The following is a 25,087-nucleotide window of genomic DNA, read 5'->3' as shown; positions in this document are numbered from 1 at the left end:
TCTATTGTCCAGGCTGGAGTGCAGTGGTGCAATCTCGGCTCACTGCAACCTCTGCCTCCCGGGTTCAAGCGATTCCCCTACCTCAGCCTCCCGAGTAGCTGGGACTACAGGCTCGCACCACCATGCCAGGCTAATTTTGGAATTTTAGTGGAAACGTGGCTTCACCATGAGTTGGCCAGGATGGTCTCCATCTCCTGACCTCGTGATCCGACCGCCTTGGCCTGTATCAGAATCCGTTGGGACACTTACTTAGAGCGTAGATTCCCAGATCAGACCGACAGAGTCCGAATCTCAGAGCGTTTCAAGGTCAAAGAGCCCTCATTTGGGAGGTGGGTGATAATGGTGACAACCTCGCCAGAGCTCTTGCTGCTCGTTGAGGAATACTAGAGTGTACCAGGAAGAGTGGTGAAGGAAGCTTTCCTCAAGATGTCTTTTCCTCAGTGACTCTCAAACTACGCTTTAGGAAAATGGAATTTCGCTACTCCGTGCTTTTCACACCTTAGAGTGAGGTTGGTAAGTTAGATTTTCCTCTACTCATATAAAAAAAAAAAAAAGTAGTGGGAGGAGTCCAACTGAAAAGTACAGAGGCAGAGGACAGAGTTAGACATCCGTTTTCTAACGGTCCTGCCAGGGAGGCTCGAGCTCTCAGACTGCGTCACCCTTTCGCCGAGGGTCCCCCAGACGGGCGGGGGCTCCTTGCGGCCGGCTCGTCGTTCTTCCCGCCTCCCTGCGCCCTCCGCCCCGCTGCGCCTGCGGAGCGCGCGGTCCGGCGCAGCCCCTTTTGGCACCGAGGTTTCCAGGTGCCCAGCGCGAAGGCGGAGCCGGGTTACAGCCGCCTCCGCGGCGCCACAGAGAAGACCCCCGGGAGTTCGGCGGCCCAGGCGCTCAGGCTCCAGCCTCCCGAGAGTCCCCGGGCTCTCCGCGCTCCTCCCTCTCCGCGCGTCCGGCGCAAAGCCTGCGATTCGCTAGCCGAGCGCAGAGCGCAAGCCGAGTGGCGCACGCTGGGCAGTGGCCCGGGTAACCGGAGCGCAGCCGGAGCCGTCACCGAGCTCGCTGGCCCGCGCACTCCCGGACCATGACCGCCGAGGGACCCCGCCCGCCGGCCCGGTGGCACAGCCGCCTGCTCGGGCTCTGGGCTGCGGCACTGCTCCTGCTCGGTCTGCCGCGCCTTTCGGTGCGGGCGGATGGTGAGTGTGCGGGAGGCGGCCGGGCGGGGGGTGGAGCGTCGGTTCCGGGCAGGGAAGGCGCAGCTCGCCTGGGCTGCTCCCTCGGACCGGCCGGCAAGCGGCGAGCGCAAGCCCCAGAGGAACGAGCGAGCAGCGGTCCTGAGACCCAGCATCCCTCTCCTGGCCCACCAAGTCTCCCAGTGCCCGCGCGCCCAAACGCCCGCCTGGTGCCTGGACCCTCCCTGAGCGCCGAGCGCGCAGGTCCCGGAGTCCCACTGCTGGCTTTCCTAAGGTCTCCAAGAAAGTTCAAATGAAATCACCTCTAAGGTGCCCTAGAACGTCCTCTGCTAGCGGGTGACTTTCCACCGTCCTTGTTTCTCCGCGTCTATTAATGTGCTCCAGAGGACACCGCCGATGGTTAGAAAACTCCCTCGGATATTTTGACATAGTCCTGGAAGGTCTGAAAGATGCGTGGGAATCAGAGAGGCAAAGGGAGAGAGAAGAGTGGCCTGGGTAGAGGGAATGGCACGTGCAAAGACTCTGAGTGACAGGAAAAACGGGACAAATGATAAATCGAAGTGCCTGAAGTCGAGGGTGCTAGGTGGAGACGTCTTGAGACATGTAAAGAAAAGGGCAAGGGCCAGATTACAGCAGGTTCTCTGAGAATTGAACCAGTTTTTGCTTGTTTTTTAGTCTGAATTTAGCTTTTAATACCTGCCTTAAATGAGCAGGATTGGCGCTCTGTATCCATTCCGTTTTGAAAAGCTAATTCAGCTGTGTTTTCATATTGGAACAAAATCCCGCTGACTCGGTACAGGCGCATCTGAAGGAAGCAAGCTTAAAGCCAGCAGTTCTCACACCCATGACGGAGTTCTAGCTTAGGACGAATTAGATTGACTGAAGAGAAAAGCCTTCCGTCGATTTAGGATGTGTTGTATACTTTAAAATGTGATTCTTATTTAGCCAACGATATTGGGTGAAACTAGAAGACACAGAAAAGAAAGAAAGAAAGAAAAAAGCATGGTTGTCAGAGAAAGGGGAAAGCCAAAGAAAAACGTTCTAGGTCTTAGACTTTTTAGTGCTCTCTGTTTTAAGTGCAGGCTTGAAAAGCTCTTCACTGCTAATTAAGAATGAATGTCTTATTTCTCCATATCCTCAGAGAGGGTGTTAGAGACAAAACATTTTTAACTTTGAAGGCTATTAGTAACCACTGTTAATTTTTTTTTACTTGACACATAATTCACATAAAATTTGCCATTTTGAAATGTACAATTAAGTGGGTTTTAGTGTATTCATTATGTTGTGAAAACCATGGTTTGCATGCATCTAATTCCAGAACATTTCCATCACCCCCAAAAGGGTCCCATACCTATTAGCAGTCTACCGATAATTCTTCGCTGTAGTGTTTTTTGATTGACATTGCAAATTAAGCTGATTTTAAAGAATGCAAGTAGAATAAATTGGAGCTAATATTAACTTTTGAACAAGATATTTTTGTGCCAATTTTAATTCCTTTTACAATTTTTTTTTTTTTTTTTTTTTTTGCAATGCATAAGGTCTTCGAGTTTCACCCTGTCATAATTGTTTAAGTAGAACGCCATGTGGATAAGGATCAATATGTTGTGCCTATCTAGCTTGATACGGGTCATAGAAAATTAAAGGCAGAAATGTCGTTGATCAAAGAGAAAGTACGAACACCATCAGAGCACGTGACTCTGTTACTGCTTGCCAGAAATGGTTCCTTTTCTTCATTATCCTTCCTTCTCTTTTCCCCATTTCCGCAATGGACAATTATAGGTACACTTCCTTTTAAGAAACTCAATTTTCTGAGCTCCAACCTTTATACTAGAACCAGGAAGAGTTTTAAGTTGTATTACCAAAGGATCCTTTTTAGCACTAAATTCTTAACTACCACCAGTTCCTACATTTAGTTATTTGTGTGCTTGTGATGGGAGGAAGAAGAAATGCTCAGCTTAACTATGATGAATTACAGATATTTGAAGACACATTTGCAGAGAAACTATTTCTAAAAATATGTGATCTGTAAAAGGATGGTCTTTGAAATCATGTGTGTGGACAGAATTGTAGAGAAAATTTTATGGTGAGAAGACCTAGAACTGACCCTGGAGTGAGGGAAACAGGTTTGGGATTATTGAATCTGTGTTCATAAAATACATTGGCCTGTAATTTTCATTTTTTATAATATACTTGTCAAGTGTTGATATCAAACTCATGGTGGTTCCTAAACCAAGTGGAAAATTGTTCCCTCTTTAACTCTCTGAAAGGGTTTCTGTAGGGGAGGGCTTTTGTTTGTTAGTTTTTGGTGTGAGGTCATCTGTGTCTGGAGGTTTTCTTACAGGAAGATTTTAAATAATGAATTTAATTTCTTTAGTAGATAAAGAATGATCCAGATTTTAAAATTAAATTTGTGTCAGTATTGCTAAGTTTTGTTTTTTAAGTGGTTTTTTCCCACTTCATCTAGATTGTCTGATGTAGTGGCATATACAATGTAATAATCTCTAATTATCATTTCAGGGTCCATGGGATCTGTAGTGATGTTCCCTTTCATTCTTGATATTGGCAGTTTGTGTTTTCTCCTTTTTTATCTTGATCAGTCTTACTAAGGGTTTATCCATTTTAGTATTATTTAGAAAAAAGCAACTTCTCGCTTTATTTTCTCGATTGTATGTCTGCTTTCCATTTTATTGATTTCTGCTCTATCTGTGTTATTTCCTCCTTCTACTTTAGAAGATTTGATTTTGTGGGACTTTTATGTTAGCTTTTTGAGCTAGAAACTTAGATGATTGATTCTCAACTATACTTTTTGGTATGAATAATATGAGCTCTGAGGCTATAAATTTCTCTTAAACTACTTTAGTTTCTCCACAAGTTTTTGGTCCTTGAGTTGAAATGTTTTATTTCAGTTGTGATTTCTTCTTTGAACACAGTTTATTTAGAAGTATATTTTGTAATTTCCATGCACAAGGGGATTTTCCTAGTTAATTGCTTTGTTATTGAGAGGCAGTATAACCCATTGATTGAAAGCACTAACAGGGAGCCATACTGCCTGGTTTTGTATCTCTGCTGTGTGATCTTGGACTAGTATTAATACTAAACTTTAACTATAAAATGAGGATGATAATATCTCCTATGTCAGAGTTGTCATAAGAATTAATATAATGAGTATTTATAAAGCAATTTAAACAGCATCTGGCCCATAGTAAACACGATATGAGTGTTTCATACATAAATAAGTGATTTTAGCTTTGTTGTAGTCGAAAAGGCATGCTTTGAATGATTTTTGTCTTTTGAGGTATTTTAGATTTGCTTTATAGCTCAGTATTTGATCAGTTTTACGACTGTTCTATATGTGCCTAAAATGAATGTGTATTCTGTAGTTTGGTATGCAGTACTGCACATAGGTTCTTACATGAAGAGTGTTAATGTTGTTTTCTGTTTTAACAATTACTGAGAGGGACAGTAGTTAAATATTTCCTCAAGGATTGTGGATCTTTTTGTTTTTCCTTGCAGTTTGGTTGATATTACCTTTTTATAGTTAAATGCAGGAGTACCAGTAACCTATGTTTACTTAAATTTTTTGTATTTTTATTATAACTTTTGCTTTCAAAGCTGGGGAATTCTTATATCTATTATAACAATTTTGCAGGCAGATGATGTGTCTTAGTTGTGTCTTAGTCTAGTAACTGACGTATTATGAAAAAGTTGGTGACAGATGGAAGTAAGGTGTCTCATTCGAAGTAGATGTTTTCTCCCCTGCCTTTACCTTAGCTTGATAGGGCCACCCAAGGCATTGCTTCATTCCTCCAGGAGACTCCTGGGGACCTCAGCGCTCCCTCCGGTACCATGGTTTTCTTGCCTAAAACCCTCATTTGCTTTCAGTCTGGGCCTTCACCTCTGCCTGAATTCACGTTCCCATCCCCCCACTGATCACACATTCTTTGAGGCCTGCTACATGTCCATATATTAATGGCTACAGGAAGCCAAGGTGTACCAGACATGATCCCTGTTTTCTTGTCCAGTCGGAGAGGACAGCAGACACAAATGAATGTATTGTGAAAGGGGCCTGGTAATGTCCTAAGGCAAGGGACAGAGAGAAGGAAAGCAACCTGTTGTACAGGGTGCATTCTAGGGCTGAGGGACGCAGAAGAGAGCAGAGCCGGGGCCTAAATCAGTGCCTTGGACATTGAGTGACCCAACTCAGAGAAGCCTAGGACACTCAGAGAAGCCTTGACACATGGTATTTGTAAAACACCATTTTAAAAGAAAGATTTGAAGGGTTTTCCAGATCAACACGCAGAGCAGATGGTTAATTTAAAAAAAAAAAACAAAAAAGATAAGAGCAAAAAAAAAAAAAGGATGAAAACTCTACTGTAGTTATCATCACCCGGTCCCAGGGATGGTGTGCCATGTGGCAGTTGCTGCACTTGGGCCTTCAGGCAAGGGCTGTGGTTCTGATTGGCCTCTGCCAGTGGGTGAGTTTGCTGAGACCAACTTCCCATGGGTCCTGGAGTCCACATGTGTTTGTGCTTGTCCCCACACAGGAAAGCTGTTTGTGGTGGAGTCTCAGAATGGCTCTCAGGGCCTAGTCCTGGAGGCTGCTCGGCTTTCCTGCAAGAGCAGGGGCGCTCACTTGGTGTCTGCAGACGAGCTGCGGAGAGTGGTCCAAGATTGCTCCTTTGCAGTGTGTGCCACTGGCTGGCTAGCAGATGGCACCCTTGGGTAAGTCAGGCGAGCACTCCTTTTCCAACGCACCCCAACTGCACCACCAAGGCTTATATAGTGCTCAGCAGTTGTTCTGTTGAGGTACCAGTACAGGCAGAGTGCAGTGGGCAGTAGCTTCTAGTGTGTTCACATTTTGTTTTGTTTTTTAGATGGAACCCAGCTCTTCTCCCAGGCTGGGGTGCAGTGGCGCAATCTCAGCTCACTGCAACCTCCACCTCCAGGGCTCAAGCAATTCTCTTGCCTTAGCCTCCTGGGTAACTGGGATTACAGGTGTGTGCCTCCATGTCCAGCTAACAGAGTTTCACCATATTGGCCAGGCTGGTCTTGAACTCCTGACGTCAGGTGATCCACCTGCCTCAGCCTCTCAAAGTGCTAGAATTACAGGTGTGAGCTACCACGCCTCGCATGTATTTATGTTTTGAGTTTGCTTACAAAAGCATTTTTCTGGAGTTCTGTCATAGTTCTTTTATCCCCTTTGTTATGTTGAATATTCTTATTTGTTTTAGACATAGGGTCTCACCCTGTAAGCCAGGTTGGAGTGCAGTGGCACAATCATAGCTCACTGCAGACTCAACCTCCCGAGCTCTAATGTTTCTCTTACCTCAGCCTCCTGTAGCTAAGATTACAGGCATGTACCACCACACCTGGCTAAGTTTTTATTTTTATTTTTTATAGACATAAAGAGTGCTTGCTGTGTTTCCCAGGCTGGTCTCGAACTCTGAGCTCCAGCAATCCTCCTGCCTTGGCTTCCCAAAGTGCTAGGATTAAAGGAGTGAGCCACCCTGCCCAACCTTGAATTTTTTTTAAGTAATAAAAATAATACATGCTTGTAAAAATTTCAAATAATGCGCGCATGTGCGCGCGCGCACACACAGACACACACACATACACACACACATATATATATATATAACAAAGTAATTTTCTCTCTTCTTCTCCACTTCAGAGATAATGACTATAAACTGTTTGGTATACGTTCTTTATCCCTGTTTTCCTGTGGATACTCAACTGCATATATATGTATAGGAACATGGTATAGAGGTTTCAAAATATGGCCACAAATTTTTCCACACTCTGGCATTAGCAAGTGTGTTTGCCTCTACTGATAGCATACAGCAAGAGTGAGATTACATGACTTCTGAAGTTAGGTTGGAAAAATCCATGCTGCTTCCGTCTAGATTTCTGGGGACACTCACTTTTGTAGCATTGAGATGTCGTGAGGAGTCTGACTGTGTGAGATAGGAAGTCCAGACCACGTGGAGATACTTCCTTTAGGGGCTCTTGCCAACAGACCTAACCAATGTCCTAGTGAAAGGCCAGCATTAACTGCCTAAAATGTGAATGAAGATTCCGCATTCTAGATTCTAGCCCCCAGCCATTGAGTTACTGCCAGCCTATGAATCTTGCCAGCTCACGTCCTAGACATATATGCAGAGACAAGCCATTCCTACTGTGGCTACCTGAGTTCCTGTCCGGTGGAATTCTTTAGAGAAGTAATTGTTATGGCCAGCTAGGAGAAATCTTTCCAATAGTGTTGAAAACTGCTTTGTTTTAAATTTTTATTTGTTCGTTTATATTTTTATATTTTTGTAGAAACGGAAGTCTTGCTATATTGCTCAGGCTGGTCTCAAACTCCTGGGCTCAAGGAATCCTCTGGCTCCCGCCTCTCAATGTGCTGGGTTTACAGGTGTGAGCCACCATGTCTGGCCTAATTTTATTTTTTAAATTGACAAATAATAATTGTACATATTCATGGGGTACATAGTGATGTTTTGATACACATACTGGAGAGTGATCAGATCAGGGCAATTAGCATATTCATCATCTCAAATATTTATCATTTCTTTTTTGCTGGGAACATTCAGTATCCTCCTTCTAGATGTTTGAAATGATATGTTATTAACTACAGCCATCCTACAGTGGTACACAACACTAGAACTTGGAACATTCTTTGGGAAAAGTACAGTATCTTCAATAAATGGTGCTGGGAGAACTGGATATCTATATGCAGAAGAATAATACTAGATGCCCACCTCTCACCTCATATAGAAATCAACTCAAAATGGATTATAGACCTAAATGTAAGCCCCAAAACTATAAAACTACTAGAAGAAAGCGTTGGAGAAATGCTTCAGAATATTGGTCTGGGAAAATATTTTAATAAGTTCTCAGAAACACAGGCAACAAAAACACAGATAAGCAAACACTTCATGCTGGGAGAAGGCCAGGGCCGCTTCACTTTTTTCTTCGTGCCACAGAAAATGTGAAAGCAAACAAGGCACCAAGAACTACTTTGGTAGATGATGATCCTGAAGATGTCTGGCTGGCCAGTGGCCATGGAGAGCACAGACAGCCATGCTGACTCATGTCTCCAAATGTGCCAAGTTGGAAGCAGCAACTGAATAAAGGGACAACTGAGGCTACATCCAAAGCCTTTTGGTGAATCTGGAACTGTGGTCCTCTGTGCCTTACGTTTTACATCCGTGCTCTTGAGTAGACAAAATATGCATGCATTTCCATAATGTAGTCAAGTAGGAATACTTTTTCATAATTCTGTTACTATAAAATTTCATCATGATAACCAGAATGTTCAGAGATTCTGAAGAGACAGCTTGCAACTAGGCTTAGGTCCCTCAGGCATTGTATGTCAAGACTGGACGATTTAAAAGGTCCATCTTCTGTGGGTTTACTATAAGGTGTTAAGACATATTAGTGGATCTCTGCAGGCTGAAATGATACTACTTTACAAAGAAAACATACAGCTGGGTGCAGTGGCTCACACCTGGAATCCCAACACTTTGGGAGGCTAAGGCAGGTGCATCACTTGCGGTCAGGAGTTCAAGACCAGCCTGACTAACATGGCCAAACCTGGTCTCTATTAAAAATATAAAACTTAGCTGGGCATGGTGGTGTGCACCTGTAGTCCCAGCTACTTGGGAGGCTGAGGCAGGAGAATCACTTGAACCCGAGAGACAGAGGTTGCAGTGAGCCTAGATGGTGCCATTGCACTCCAGCCTGGGTGACAGGGTGAGGCTCTGTCTCAAAATAAATAAAGAAAGAAAGAAAATAAAGAAAACATACTTACTTGTTATATTTACTATATAATTTATTAAAAATAGTTTTTCTATCCTTTAATTTTTTATTTCTTTTTAAAAATATATTATGCTCTTTTCACCATTCTTATTCAATATCCTTTTATTTTAATTTTCTGGAAACAAGCATCTGACCATTAGTATGTACATTTCACTGTGGGTCTTTCCTGCACAGTTCTCCACTCGCTCACCACACACTGAAAAGCAACGATTAAATGTGTGGCACGTCTTGTAATTTATAGCATAGTAGACATCCAGCACACCTGCCTGATATCTCTGTGACTTTATGTTGAGTGTACACATAAATCCAGAGAATAATAAAGGCCTAGAGTGATGAATTCAGACTTTGGGGCCACTTGTCTCCTGGGAACCTTTGCCACATGGGACTAGGGAAATGGAGATTTGAATTCATTTTCTGTGTAGGAGGGGACCTGGTGAGCCCTTTTGCTTTGGGTTGGTACCTTGCAGGGCTATGCCCTAAGGGTAAGCCGGACACACTACCCTGTAAGGTGAACTAGACACAGGCCTTGCTATGAGCAGCAGCACATCTTCAAATACTCTGTAGCCATGAATTTGGATTGAGATGACCCAGAGTTTCCAGTGCCCCAGATGTCTAGGAGAATCAAATAAAAATTATCTTTTGAGGAAGATAGTATCCTATACCTCAATTTATTTAAACAAACAATTTAGTCAGTGTGGGATTTGTCACACAATATAAAATAACTAGTTGTATGAGGTGACAAGGCAAATAGAATAAAATTCAGAAGAAACAATAAGTAATAGAAACTCCAGACATTAGGATTGGTAGACGCAGACTTTAAAATAACTGTCCGTGATGTGTTCAAAGATATAAAAGATGAGAAGGAGAATTTTGGCAGAGGGTAGAAAACTAAAAAAATAACCAAATGGAAACTCTAGACATGAAAAATATAGTAACTAAAATTAAGAACTTAATGGACAGATCTAATAGCTGATTTAAAAGAGCCGAAGAAGGCTGGATATGGTGACGCATGCCTGTAGCCCCAGCTACTTGGGAGGCTGAAGCAGGAGGATCACTTGAGCCAAGGAGTTCAAAGTTTAAATATAATCTAGACAACATAGTGAGACCTTGTCTCAAAAAGAAAGATAGAAAAGACAGAGAGAGAAAGAACAAAAGAAAGAAAAGAGAAAAAAGAAAGAGGAAGGAAGAAAGGAAGAAAGGAAGGGAGGGAGGGAGAGAGGGAGGGAGGGAAGGAAGAAAAAGAAAGAAAAAGAAAGAGAGAGAGAAAGAAAGAAACAGAAAAAGAAAGAAAGAAAGAAAACAAAGAAAACAAAGAAAGAAACAGAGAAAAACGTTTTAAAAAAAAAGCCAAAGAGAGGATTAGTGAACTGGAAGAAATTTCAGAGGAAGATATCCAGAATAAATAACAGATGGAAAAAGGACGAAAAAATCTACAACAAAGGGTAAAAGACAAAGAAAATGCAACATAATTTGAATTCTAAAAGGAGAAGAGAAAGAAAAAAGAAAATAGAGTAAAAGTAATATGAGAATGATCCACAACTGAAGAAAAACATCAAGACACAGATTCAAAGATCCCTGCAAAGCTCAAGTAAGACAAATACAAAGAAATTCACAGCTAGGCACATCATAGAATCATATATGAAGAAAAGAATATTTTTAAAAATAAAAAACAGATTAACTTTAAAGGAGCAACAATAAACTGACAATGAAAGTCCAAAGACTTCAGATATTTTGAAAGTACTAAAAGAAAATTACTGCCCACCTAGAATTTTATTCGCAGTGAAAAATATCTCCCAATAATAAAGGTGAAATAAAGACATTTTCACACAGACAAAAGGTGGGAGAATTCATTACATCCAGTCTGCACTTAAACACTAATGAGTGCTCTTCAGGCAGGAGGAAAATATTGCATGAGGAAGACTGGAGAGTCATAAAAGAATAAATGGAAAGAGTAAATATGTAGACCAATTGAAATTATGTAATTGTCTGAAGCAGTAATAGTAACACTGGATACTAAAAAATGGTTTATAGGCCGGGCGCGGTGGCTCACGCCTGTAATCCCAGCACTTTGGGAGGCTGAGGCGGGTGGATCACGAGGTCAAGAGATCGAGACCATCCTGGTCAACATGGTGGAACCCCGTCTCTACTAAAAATACAAAAAATTAGCTGGGCATGGTGGTGCGTGCCTGTAATCCCAGCTACTCAGGAGGCTGAGGCAGGAGAATTGCCTGAACCCAGGAGGCGGAGGTTGCGGTGAGCCGAGATCGCGCCATTGCACTCCAGCCTGGGTAGCAAGAGTGAAACTCCGCCTCAAAAAAAAAAAAAAAAAATGGTTTATATCAGTGGGAAGTATTTTGAGTGTATTCATGTGTAGTATTTTAAGTATTTCAAGTTGTATTATTAGAGTAGATGATAAAAATAATATTACATTTTAATAAGTCAAAGAAGTTGTAACTTCTGGGTACCACTGAAAAAAATACTGAAATGATGTTTAACTTCCAAATCAATACAGAGAAAAAAGGGAATACCTCCCTCCCCGAAAAAGAAGAATAATTCAGATAATCCAAAGTGGGACAAAGAAAGAAGAGGAAAAGAAGAGAAAATGGACAGAATTAAGAAAAATCAGATTTAAATTAGATTAAGTGATTAAGTCCAAGTAGACAAAAGACTCCAATTAGTAAACAGATATTGTGAAATGAATTTTTAAAAATTCAAGTATTTGCTGTTTAGAAAAGATACCCTGAAATAAATTATGAGAGAAAAAGTTATAATGGAAATCAGCATATATTTAGAACTCAGTGATATTAAAAATATACATACCCAAACTCATGGGGTGCAGCAAAAGTATACCTAGGAGGAAATCTAAAACATTAAATATTTATGTTAGAAAAGGAAAAAATCTGAAGGTTCATTAACTAAAGATCTAAAGAAATTTGAAGAGCAAAATAAGAGAAAATGAAAATAGCAGAATTTTATGAAATAAAAACGAACATATACTAGAAGAGATCAACAGTATATTGCCTTTGAAACTCGAATTGATACCTAGGACTTCAGCTGAAGCATCAGCTGTATTTCTGAATTTAGGCCCTTTTATTTATTTATTTATTTTTCGGAGAATGTGTCCAGATTAATGCTTTCAGTCAGAGCTGACAGCAGAAGAGAATTATTCCTTATTATTTTCAACCCAGAGTTCTCCTCATACAGTGTCTTTTTTTTTTGTCTATTTCAGAACAACCATGTGTAGCAAAGGAAGTGGAGAACAGCAAATCGTGAGAGCTGTTGACGTGAGGATTGAGAGCAACCCAGTTCCTGGTGGCACGTACAGTGCCCTTTGTATTAAGGATGAAGGTGAGTGCCAGAGTCTTTTTAAAGGTGCTGGAGAATGTGCTCTTGGGGGTTGCTTTTAGATCAGTTTCTTTAGAAGAAAACCATGAAATGAGGATTTACTAGACATGGTTTATCAGGAAGTCTTCCAAAGAAAAGCCAATAGGGCGATGGGGCAGTGGACAAGACAGGGAAGGGGGCCACGCATCAGTGCAACATTAGGCAGAGTTCACAGTGGTGGTGAGGTGGTGGGTTATGTCGGCTCAGTGACTCAAGAAACCCCTGGTGGTAGTATATGTATGTAACCACAGTTTTTCTGATTGGGGTGAGGGAGCTGGAGTATTGATACCACACCTATCAGTCATGGGTGAAGGATTGCTTCAGGAGATATAAATTCCCAGGCTCTTCTGTTTTTTGTGTGTGCACAGGCAAAAGGTCCCTGAAGCCTGAGTGCCACCCTCCAACAAAGAGGCAAAGGTGCCTACCCAGAGTCCCTGTGCATGGGAGTGGTAAAGGTATCTAGAGAATATGGGCAGAGCCCTGGCAGCATCTCATACAGCCGCTGATGTTCAAAGCTTGCCCTTCGGTCTCTCTTCATATTGGACAGTACACTAAAAAAAAAAAAAAAAAAAAAAAAAAAAAAAAAAAAAAAAAAAAAAAATAGTCCAGGCGCGGTGGCTCACACCTGTAATGCCAGCACTTTGGGAGGCTGAGGCAGGCCGATCATCTGAGGTTGGGAGTTCGAGACCAGCCTGACCAACATGGAGAAACCCTGTCTCTACTAAAAATACAAAATTAGCTGGGCATCGTGGCGCATGCCTGTCATCCCAGCTACTTGGGAGGCTGAGGCAAGAGAATGGTTTGAACCCGGAAGGCAGAGGTTGTGGTGAGCCGAGATCGCACCGTTGCACTTCAGCCTGGGCCACAAGAGCAAAACTTCAATTACATATATATTTTCTTTGTTTTCCAAAAAAAGAAATTTATAGGATTTAGGGAACTGCTCACAGTAAGGAAAATTCAAATTCCTATTGGGAAATCAGCTGAGTGATGAGGAGAAAACCATAAAGAAGCCTCCAGGGTAGCATTTTGTATGCACCAAAATAGGTGCACCTCTGTTATCAGAAACACGTGTGGTTGAAAAGGAATATTCGTGTGAATGGGGGAGAGGGAAGCAAGCTCCTTACTCATCAGTCAAAGAAACGAGCACAGGTGCGTCTTGGCTGCACACTGGACTCATGGGGCTGGGCAGGGGGTGGTATTAACGAATACTGGTGCCTCAGTGCCAGCCCTAAAGATCCTGATTTAAATGTTCTGGCTTTTTCAAACCCCCCTGTGATATTAATGTGTAGCCCAGGTTGAGAGCTCTTTCTGTAATGCAGTGTTCCCCAAACTCCCCGGTGACGTGAAACACCAGAAGAACTTGTTGAAAATCCAAATCCTCTGGCTGCAGCCCAGAAGCACCAAATCCTCATCTCTAAGAAAGGAATCAGAGGAGTTGGTAAAAGTAAGAGTCATGGTGAACCCTAAGGCTCTTCTATTCCGGGGTCCCTCTCTAGGAAGGGCTCTGCATCTGCTGGTTTCTATGGAGGGGTGTTGGGAGAGTCTCCTGCCATCATTGGTTCAATCAAGCAACTGAGAGATGTGACCTTGTTTTCAAGAAATTCAGGGAGAGCAGTATCTATGTTGTTTTTTCTTTAAACCTCCCTTCCCCCCCCCCACCACCCCACACACACAAGTAATTTTTTTTTTTTTTTTGAGGCAGAGTCTCACTCTTGTTACCCAGGCTGCAGTGCATGGCATGATCTCAGGTCACTGCAACCTCCGCCTCCTGAGTTCAAGTGATTCTCGTGCCTCAGCCTCCCAAGTAGCTGGGACTACAGGCGTGTTCCACCACACCCAGCTAATTTATTGTATTTTTAGTAGAGACAGGGTTTCACCATGTTGGCCAGGCTGGTCTTGAACTCCTAACCTCAGGTGATCCACCCCCCTCAGCCTCCCAACGTGCTCGGGTTACAGGCATGAGCCACTGTACCTGGTCCACATTAGTAAATTTAAATAGTCTTTTAAATTCTAAACATAAGCAGAGGGAGACAGAACAGAGCCAGAAGCAAATCAGGACAACCTTTTCCCTTCAGTCGTGTCAAAGAAATAGGTAGGGCTTCTGAGTCTTATTTGTCTCTCCAATGAACAAGAGATATCAGTTAGCTTTTGCTAGCTGATATATCACCCCAAATTGTAGTGGTTTAAAACAGCCGCTATTTATTTGGCTTACAGTTTTGTAAACCACCCATTTGGTTGCTTTTCTGCTGGTCTTGGTGGGACTCATTCGTAAGTCTGTGGTCACCTGCTGTTGGCTAGGTAGCCTGGCTCCGGGGAGTTGGCTGGCTGTTGGCTTGGGTGACAAGGGCAACTGAGACATGTGTTCCTCCTCACCCAACAGGCCAGCCTGGACTTTCCATCTCATAGACCATTATATATGTTATACATACATACATATAAGCAAGTTATATGTATGCAAGTGTGTGCGTCTTTTGCCCACAACTGTAGTGCATGAAGCCAGAGGCTGAGAACATCCATTCATGTCGTATAGGGCACCAAAGTCAATGTCATGATGGTGACTCCAGATTTCAGTCATGGACAACTCAATGTTGATGACACATTGCACTCAAAGAACACATCGATTCAGTGATTCATTTTTATGCATATTCCTTCCAAAAATGTGTAACTGAATCTAATCACAAGGAAACATTAACCAAACTCAAATCGAAGAACATCCTACTCTTTTTTAAAAACATCAAGAATAAGAAAGGCTAAGCAACTGTTCTAGATTAAGATATACTATTAAAAGACTTGACAATGAAATGCAATTTGTGATCCTAGATTGTACCCTGAACTAGGAAACAATATCTATAATTGATGAAATTTGAATATGGTTTATGAATTAAATAATAGTATTGTGTCAACATTTAAATTTTCTGATTCTATTATATATTAGTTATATAATAGAATACCCTTGTTTTTAGGAAATGCACACAAAGATTTTTAGGGACAAAGGGACAGCGCATCTACAACTTACTCTCCAATGATTCAAAAAAGAATTATAGATACATATATATACATATTCACATATATATGTATACACTGGTGTGTGTGTTTGTGTGTGTGTATGGTGTGGAGGGAGGAAGAGAAGGAAGAGAATGATAAAGTAAACGGGGCAAAATGAAAACACATTGCTGACCCTGCATAAAGGGCGGGTTCCTTGCTTTTGTGTTTATGTCACTTTGAAATTATATAAAAATTTTAAATGTCTAAAAGTTCAGGCTGTAGCCAGACGTGGTGGCGCATGCCTGTAATCCCAGCCACTCAGGAGGCTGAGGCATGAAAATCGCTTTAACCCAGGGGGTGGAGGTTGCAGTGAGCTGAGATCACCTCACTGCATTCCATCCTGGGCAACAGAGCAAGACCGTCTCAGAAAACAAACAAACAAACAAACAAACCAAAACAAAACAAAAAGCTCAGGCCGGGCATGGTGGCTCATGCCTGTTATCCCAGCATGTCGGGAGGCTAAGGCAGGAAGATAACTTGATCCCAGAAGTTTCAGACCAGCCTGGGCAACACAGCAAGAGCCCATCTCTTCAAAAAATAAAACAATTAGCCGGGCATGCCGGTGCACCCTGTAGTCCCAGCTACTCTGAAGGCTGAGGCGAGAGGATCTCTGGACTCCAGGAGTTGAGGCTGCCGTGAGCTATGATCACGCCACTGCACTCCAGCCCGAGCAACAGAGTGGGACCCTAGCCCTCTCTCAAACAACAACAACAGCAAATGGTCTACATACACCTCCAAAAACAGCAACAGCATCAGACTAAAATAAACCTAAAAAACAAATAACACTGAGTCATGGTGAGCCGGTTGGAGGGAGCGCGTTGGAATTGGAGGGTGCAGAGACCCGGCCCGGCGAGCCAGTCGGCTCAGCAGCAAACTGTCCGGATGTGTCCAGAGGCAGAGTGTCTATGTTGTCGCCGGCTTCCGGGCTCCCTGAGCTCATGCCCACGTGTGAGCGGAGCAGGACAGCACGCTTTAGATGAGGCCTGTGCTGAGGCTCCCGTGACACCTGTTGGCGTGTGTGTGCACATTCCGTTTGAACAGAGCGGGCAGTGTGTGTGACTCCTCACTGTTGCAGTGCTCGGGGGCCCGGCGGCCCGGAGCAGCTCACCCCAGCCTAGCCTGGCTGCCCCTTGCCACCGAAGCAAGGCTGGACAGGAGCCTTGGTCAAGGGAGTCTTGGACAGCAGCCTTGGTCGCCGGACAAGGGAGTCTGGACAGGGAGACGGGAGTCTTGGTCCTGCTGGGGCTGATTGGTGAGGAAGCTTCAGGTGAGCCGTGAAGAGGAGCCAGGAATGCCTGCTCAGATGGCATGAGGGCCACAGGGCTGTTTTCCTGAGGCTTAACGGAAAAGCAGGATGGATGCCCAAAGTCACTCAGAGAGAGTTCTATCCCTGTCCCTCTGCCTTTTCTCGTTTAGAAAGAGCATCTGAACGGCTCCCACAGGGTCCGCCCTTCCCAGCAGAGCTGCTGCTTTTCCTCAGTAGAGCCTTTGTCGACAGCACAGTCAACAAGGGAAATCTGTTTGCCGGAGGAAGGTGCAGCGCCTTGGCAGAGGCAGAGGAGAACAGGCTGTGCCGGGAGGCTCCCACGTGAGTGTAGGTGAGGTCCAGCTCAGCAGACGCCCGTGCTGGATCCCTCCAAAGCTTGCCTCTGTCCCAGTGATGCTGCATGGTGCTGAGCTGCTTCTCTTTGGCAAGACTGGAAGGATGAAGAGGGCTAATTCCAAAAATGGCAGACATGTGCCTCATAAAGAGCCCAGAAGGAAAACAGAGCCTGCGGAATGTTCAGGCAGCTTCCTCCTGTGTTTCTTTATAGAAAGAAAGTTCATCGTGAATGTAGACTTTTCTCATTTTCCTTTCGGTATTTTGGTTTCACTGACAGTGAATTTCCAGCCCTGTGGTGATCTCACTTAAACTAATAAGTGAGGTTATTTTTAACCAACTGGATGCTGATGAAATAAGCTGCCTCCACTTGGCTTTTCTGGTTTTGCTTCTCTTGGCAGCTTGTCTGTGGGGTCTGCAGCTTGGGGTCTGGAGGACTTGATTTTTCCTCTCACCCTCTGTTGCCCCAAAAGGCTCCACTGGGTGTGTGCTTCTGTTTCTCCCCATCTAAGACCTGCTTCCCTCTCCCCAGCTCCCTTCACCTTCTTAGTCCTGTCTTCCTCTTCCCCTGAATACTTTATGATTGCCTCTGTTGCCTTTCAAAACAGGAGTAAAATTATTCCCTTCCTTTATGTCATCAAGAGAGTCTTGGTGAATGATCAGGAATTTTTGAGAGTAGCTAATTTCCAGGTCTGCCTGGAGAAGGCCTGGTGTCTCTGGAATAACTCTGGGGAAGTTTTCCAGCTGTGATACTAGATTGGAACCAATTAATTGCATTACTTGGTACAGCTGATAGAGAACACTTAGTTCAGGGTCTCCCAGGGAGGCGTGAAAGCCTCTGAGCTCATTACCGCAAACCTGCTGTTGGTCATTTATTTGTTCATTTATTTGTCCAGGGTCAGGCAAAGTCCAATGCTCATTGTGGGTGCTTCAGATAGATGGCACATAGGCAGATAGATAGATAGATAGATAGACAGATAGATAGACAGACAGATAACTCCTCCCCACTCTCAATGAGTTAACAGTATGCAGGATAGGTAAGAGATGAATATTTTTTCATGACACAAAGGAGAAAGGCTATTAGGGAGACTTCCTAAGCAGTGGCAGTGAGATGGATACATTGAGGGGATAATAGTAGGGAACGGAGGACAGGACATTGCAGACAGAACAGGGGTAGCAAGGGCTAGGAGCCTGAAGATCCCAGTGGCTTTGGGAGACTAGCTCCGGGTGAGCCATTGTGCTGCAGCCCTGGGAGAGTCGGCTGGGTCAGCACAATCTCGGGGGCTTGAGTAGTTGTTGGGCAGCCCTGAGGTGGCTGCAGAGGGCAGCCCCAGTCATCCTTGTCACAATAAGCGACGATGTCCCTCTCCTGCCACCCACATACCCAGGCCTGGGTGGGCATCAGGTCTTGTTTCCTCAGACCTGAGGTCTCCTGCTCCAAAAATATGGGCTAGACCAGTCCTGATATGCCACAGCCAGTTTCCACGAATGCCAAGTGTCTGGGCAGCCAGGGAAGTGTTGCCAGCGGGTCTTTTGGCCCCAGAAGCAGGTATCTCTGTGATGTCTTTGTGGCCTGGGGCCGTGGGCACCAACAACCCAGACAGACTTCTCCACTTCTGTGCTGCTCAGAAGAGCTGGGGCTGTGCTCTGGACCTGTCGGTGTGGTTAGATACTTGTGGTTTGGTTTTCTGGCATGTGGTAAATGTGAGGAGGAGTTCAAAGCCCTGCCTCGCGGACACATACATGAGTGCCCAGGGCTGGGTGCACCCAGGGACAACTTTATTCTTAAGCCTCTGCTGATCCATCGAGGGTCCACGTGGCCTCTGTGCATGGGCTTGGAGGTATCTACCTACATGCTGTTCCACAGCAGCTGCTGGAAAGGAAGAAGGAAACCATTGTAGAGTTCTCAGCTAGCATGCATTTTTTGAACATTTTCTGAAAATCGTTCTGGCTACTGGTGGTACAGTCCAATAGATCAGGAGCCCCCAAACTTGTCTTTCATGTAAAGTCCTCTAAGCCCCATGTTTATGACAAGAAAGTGAATCAGAGCTAAACCACGGTGTTCTCAAAAGAAGCAACATCTGGAACACAGTAATAATGAACAGAGGTTAGAACCGTGGGCTCTGTACCCACAATCCCTGGGCTTGAATCTTGGCTCTACCACTTACTTGTCTTGGGAAAAATATTAGAACCTATGACATAGAGTTGTCAAGAGGACAGAATAGGATAATACAAGTAAATCACTTAGCCTATACCTCAATAAGTATGAGCTATGACTGTGATTAGTATCTAATGCCACATAACTCTAACACCATAACGTGATGATAATACTGTGGTTTCTTCACCTTAATGTTATGCTGTTTTCAATAAACCAACCCATAATTTCTTTCAACATAATTCACCAAAGTTTAATATGCACATATATGTGTGTATACATGTATGTATGTACATAAAAAATGTATGCAGCTAATATACATATAACCAAGTAATTCCATGCCTGGGTACTGACCCAAGAGAAGTATATGACCACCCAAAAATGTATGTTCACAGCAATTTTATCACAAAACCCCAAAACTAGAAGTGACCCAAATGTTCATCAATGGATGAATGGATCAAAAAATATGGTATATCCATACCATGGATTAGTATTTGGCAATAAAAAGAATGAAATATTAATACATGCAAAAACATTGATGAATCTCTATAACATTAAGCTCAATGAAAAAAGTCAAGCACAAAATATACATACTGTATTATTCCATTTGAATGAAATTCCCCAGTGAGAGGAAGTAGCTCAATAGTTGCCTGGTGTAGTGTGGAGTAGGGGAGGGCGTCCAGGGCCAAGGGCAGGTAGAATATGGTTTATGAGAGTTGTTCTACACCTTGATTGTGGTGGTAGTGATACAACTGGATACGTTTAGCAAAATTGACTAAGCTGTACATTTTAAATTGATGAATTGTATTTGTATAAATGATACCTTAAAACACAAAAAAGAGAACAAGAAAAAAAATTATTGAGCAGCTTTACAGTTATATTCTATACCTCCAAAACTGTGCTTTTCCGAGTGTTCCCACAAATGTTATCTCATTTAATCAGCGAGGTAATACTGTAGGCAGGGTGTTATCATTCTCTCTATTCAGATGAGGAAACTGAAGAACAGAGAGATTTGGTGCTTTGTCTCAAGTGACACAGCTCCTGGGAGGTGCAGATGAGACCTCTCGCCCATGCGCCTTCCTGTGCCTGTCCCCACCCCTCCCAAGTCCCAGGATCCAGTTAAACCTGATGCAAACATCTCCACCACTTTTTTTGACCCTGAGGCCACAGTTCTAACTGTGGGCTTTGCTTCAGATTGCCCACAGACTTCAGGAGGAAAATAGTAATAGCTAACACCTGCTAGAGTGCCCTGTGTTCACGCATTTAATCCCCACGACACTGCAGGAATTTACTGTTATTTAAATTTTACGGATGAGTAACTGAGGCACAACAAAGTTACTTGTCCAAAGCGAGTAGGGGAGCAGGGACTCAGACCCTGCAGGCTTTTTGCTTTTTGAGATGCTCCTTTCTTCTTATTCTTGAATTTCTTACCTTCACAGGCACTGCTGTTTGGGCTGGGATGTGTGATGCTCATGTTAGGGTGCCCTGCCTTCCAGTTTGCCCAGGACAGTTCTTTTTTATGCTGGTAATTATTAACCAGGGTCCCACTCATTTTCAAAAATGTCCTTATATGGATGATAAACTATATGTTCAGCCTACCCTGTTGACGTGGAAGAAAACTCCCCTAGGGAGCCCTGCTTACCAAAAGGAGAGAGTGCGAGAATGGTAGCATAGTTACTTGTGGATCTGTGCTTTCCCCTGCTCTCTACAGAAGTTCTTTTTTGTTAAAAGGAAGTTAACCTGACAGATCCAGAGACGCAGCCCTTGTCTGTCCAGGCAAGGGGAACCTTCCAGCAAATCACCATTGAAAATTAAACTGATTCTTTGCTGCATTCATGGACCGTAGCCCAACCCCAAGAATCCATCAGTAATCCTCTGTGTTCCCAACTCTGCTGGCCTCTTACCTTGAACCAAGCCTCTATCACTGACTGTTATCGCCGTGTCAATAGCAGACAAATACAGGCCCGTAGCTGGTTTTATCTTTTTATGAGCATTTTGTTTTTCCCCTTTTCATGGCCCCAGGTGGCATGCAATTCCAATTTAGCCATGGTATGGTTGACTTTATTTGGTTTAAGGACAGTGGGTATTCAGTTACCATCATTACTTCAAAATCCATTCAGAGCCATTCAAAAGACCATCAGTCGCCAGCTATTTATATGGGAAATGGAACTCATTTTTATTCAGAACCTTATTAAGTTCCAGGCATGTGGCAGGCACTGGGCAAGGCATAAGTTGATTAAATTCTAGTAACAATTCTATAAGTGTCGTTAGCTCCATTTTTACGTTATAATAGATTATATATATAATAGTTATAATAGATTTTCTATTACAAATGTGAATATGTGGTTACTTTACTGGAAAGTATGAAGGAAATTAAGGTCTCTCATAATCAGTCCCTAATATAAGTATTTTAGCATTAGTCTTTTTCTGTTTCCTGCATGTTTTATTTAGTTTACTAAATTAGGATTATATGAACAACATATAATATTGCATTCTGGCTTTTTTCATTTATATAGATATAGATCTATATTTCTCCGTGACATTGAACATGCTTCAAAGGGTGACTTTTAATGGCTATAATAATCCATCATATGAATGTACTAGTATAAATTAAACATTCTCCTATTATTAGACGTGTTGGCAATTCCATGGATTTCACTATAATAAATACCATGATTGAATATCTTCATGCATATATCTTTTATCCTTGGGAGAGCTTGTGAATAATTTTCAACCACTTATACCTCATGCTGAATAAATTACAGATTTTCTGAGGGGAGATATTTTTTAAATTAACTTAGTTAATTAAGGTATAATTTACATCAGCAAAATGCACAGATCTAAAGTTGACAAGTTTTGACAAATGTATACCTGTGTAATCAACACCTAATCATGATATAGAACATTTCCTTCACCCCAGAAAGTTCCCTGGAGCCCTTTTCCAATAATCTTCTGCCCCTCCCTACTCCAGGAGAGCCAGAGGCCATCTCTGTTCTGATTCTTATCACTATATATTGGTTTTGCCTGTTTTGGAGGGTAGGTTTTTGATCTAGAGCAGCAATTCTCAAAGGATGGTCCTTGTGCCAGCAGTCTTAATGTTACTTGGGAACTTTCAAGAAATACAAATTTGGGGCCGGCGCGGTGGCTCAAGCCTGTAATCCCAGCACTTTGGGAGGCCGAGGCGGGTGGATCACGAGGTCAAGAGATCGAGACCATCCTGGTCAACACGGTGAAACCCCGTCTCTACTAAACTACAAAAAATCAGCTGGGCATGGTGGCGCGTGCCTGTAATCCCAGCTACTCAGGAGGCTGAGGCAGGAGAATTGCCTGAACCCAGGAGGCGGAGGTTGCGGTGAGCCGAGATCGCGCCATTGCACTCCAGCCTGGGTAACAAGAGCGAAACTCCGTCTCAAAAAAAAAAAAAACCAAGAAATACAAATTTGGGGGCCTCAACTACAGAGTCGAAAACTCAAAAGGAGGGCCAGGTGTGTTTTTACAAACGTTCCAGGTGATTCTGATGCATGTCCACCTTTGGGAGCCACTGATGTAGAGAATGTAAGAACTAGCTATTCTTGGGGAGGACAGTGCTGGTTGTGTGTTGTGGAGTCGGTGGGAGGGAGCTGGCAGGGGGCCCTAAAGACACATAGCTTAGGTAACAGCAAAAGGAAGAGGAAAGGTCAAGCATTTGCTTCAGAATTTTTACGTTTTAGGTTTGCAAAGGAATAATGGAGTTTTGCAGGCTTTTCTTTAAAATTTCCAAGGTCAAGATGAAAGTCAACAATTTCTCAAAATAAAAGAATCAACTTTTGTATGATTTCTAAACTCTTTCTGGAAATACTGGTTATCAGGAGCTCTAACTGGCAGGCAAATATGCCCTTTTAAATTGAAAAATGAGTCAAACAGATGTGCTTATGAATAAACATTTGATTGATAGACAAGATCTTTTATAAAATCATCTTTTCTTGGAAGGAAAAATAATAGATATATCCTTTAATGTTGAAATGGTTGAAACGCTGGTCTTAAATCTGTGTTTACAAACCACAATTTCAATCTACAGAAGAATCAAGAAGCAGTATTAAGACTGTTAGTACACTTACCAAATGTAAGTTTCCCTAGAGAGGATAATAGGGTCCAGGTATATAGTCGGCTGTTTTCCATAGCTCCCTTGTGAGGTTCAAGGTGGGAAGAGGAGTGAAAGGAACTGAGTCAAGTTGCACCTGGATATGAGTGGTGTTTTTGCCATGCACTTGGTCGTGTGAACGCACAGCACTGTTGTACTGGAGCTTCTGAATCACCCCAGCTCAGAACTGTGTTTCCTGTCTTGAACGTTTGCAGGAAATCCAGAAACATATGGTATATGTACCTAGAATCTCAGCAGCTCTACTGTGGTTTTCCTGAGCCAGTTTCTAGCCTGTGTCATTTTGAAAATTAACTCTGAAGGAGAAGATCTCATGAGTCTGTTGGGATCTGAGTTGAGCCTGAAGTTCCTTTTTCTCTGCTTCCAAAACAGTTTCCCTGCTCCTGGATTTTCCTTCCAAGGAGCTGGTGTTGTGTTCCTTAGATAGGTTTATGTGAGACTGAAAGTATTAATCAGTCCTTTCATAGTGTTTGCTGAAGAGCCTTCCGGTTTCTCCGAACCAGATCCTTGAGGAGGAAAAAAGTGGGGCATCCAGCGTGAGTCATGGGCAGCTGAGGAAGGCAGAAGGGCCAAGCCTTTTGCCTGGGAGATACCAGCTGGAATTTGGTCCAGCCTGACTTGACTGAATTCTGGTTCGTTCTTCACCTATTCTCCCCTACACACCCTGCGGAGGGAGCCCCTGGGTTTGTGGCAAGGGTTTCAGATGACTACTTGTCCCGACTTACCTTATAGGTTAAATAAGCACTTGATCTCCTAGGCTCCGAGAGTCAAGGTAGTTTTGGTCAAAATGTGTTACTCTGTGCTGTCGTCCTGAAGTACAGCCACACACTTCTTCATTCAAAATCTCTCTCATATGAAAGGATATGCAGAGCAATGAGTGTCTTTAAGAAAATGCTACCAAACTACAAACTGCGAGGCCAGTCAGGGAGGTTTAAAGTACAAATCGGATTTTTTATTTTCATCATTTCTCAGTCTACCATCTTTTAAGCAATATGCTTCTTAGGTAACTTGATTACATATGGACTAAAGGAAAATAACCTGTAGAATTAGAAGAGGAAATTTGAATTTGATTTTTTTTAATTGCAACATCACTTTGATGCATCAGTTCCTCTACTAGAGGTTTAGCCCAAAGAATAAGATAGGTACAAAAATGTGCATATGAGACTGTTCCTTGAAGCATTGTTTTAACAGTGAAAAATTGGAATCAATATAAATGTCTGTGTAATGATTCAATAATGTGTGCTACCAAAGAGTAAGGTAGATTTTAGTACTAATGTGGAAAGAGCTATAATATTTAAAAAAAAAAAAAGACTTTTGGTTTCTGACTCAGCATGCCAGGAGTTTGGAAGTTACTGCTCCATCATAACAAAAAAAAGCTGAACAAATGGACACATGCGTAGCTCTTCTTAGATCCATCAGCAAAGTGAGGTTACAGGGCAAATGGCTGTCTCTAGAATTGAAGACACAGGTGAAAACAGAGAATCACAAATTACCTAAGCAGAGCGATCGGAAGAAACCAATGCCAGAGTAGGAAAACCTAAACTGTAATTGATGAACTTCTGGAAGCTCAGTGTGGACAAGTTTATGAGTTAAAAACTCCAGGGGGACCCAGTCATCAAGGGAACCCATGCTTTTGGAAGTTTTACTTCCAAGGGCTCTATCAGGTCCTTATAGAAAATATCAGAGAAAAATCTTGTCCTTCCAGCAGGGAGAGAGGAAAAGGAACCATTTGAAATACCCCAGAATATTCTGTTCTTTTTTTT

At 42.9% G+C, this 25,087-nt stretch overlaps 1 protein-coding gene across 1 annotated transcript in view; it reads left to right on the top strand.

Annotated features, from left to right (window-relative positions):
• Window positions 1-634: 634 nt before the first annotated feature.
• Window positions 635-25,087, top strand: part of SUSD5 (sushi domain containing 5) — a 54,048-nt gene continuing 29,595 nt past the window's right edge. Inside the window, exons 1-3 of the mRNA XM_017521702.2 lie at window positions 635-1,187; window positions 5,729-5,906; window positions 12,232-12,350. Coding sequence (XP_017377191.1) covers window positions 1,076-1,187; window positions 5,729-5,906; window positions 12,232-12,350 — 409 coding nt within the window. The 5' untranslated portion in view covers window positions 635-1,075. The remainder of the gene's footprint in view (window positions 1,188-5,728; window positions 5,907-12,231; window positions 12,351-25,087) is intronic.

Source organism: Cebus imitator, unplaced genomic scaffold, assembly GCF_001604975.1.
Source record: "Cebus imitator isolate Cc_AM_T3 unplaced genomic scaffold, Cebus_imitator-1.0 Scaffold21, whole genome shotgun sequence".
Taxonomy (NCBI): domain Eukaryota; kingdom Metazoa; phylum Chordata; class Mammalia; order Primates; family Cebidae; genus Cebus; species Cebus imitator.
The sequence above is the reverse complement of the archived record's forward strand: the minus strand, read 5'-3'. Positions and strand labels throughout refer to the sequence as shown.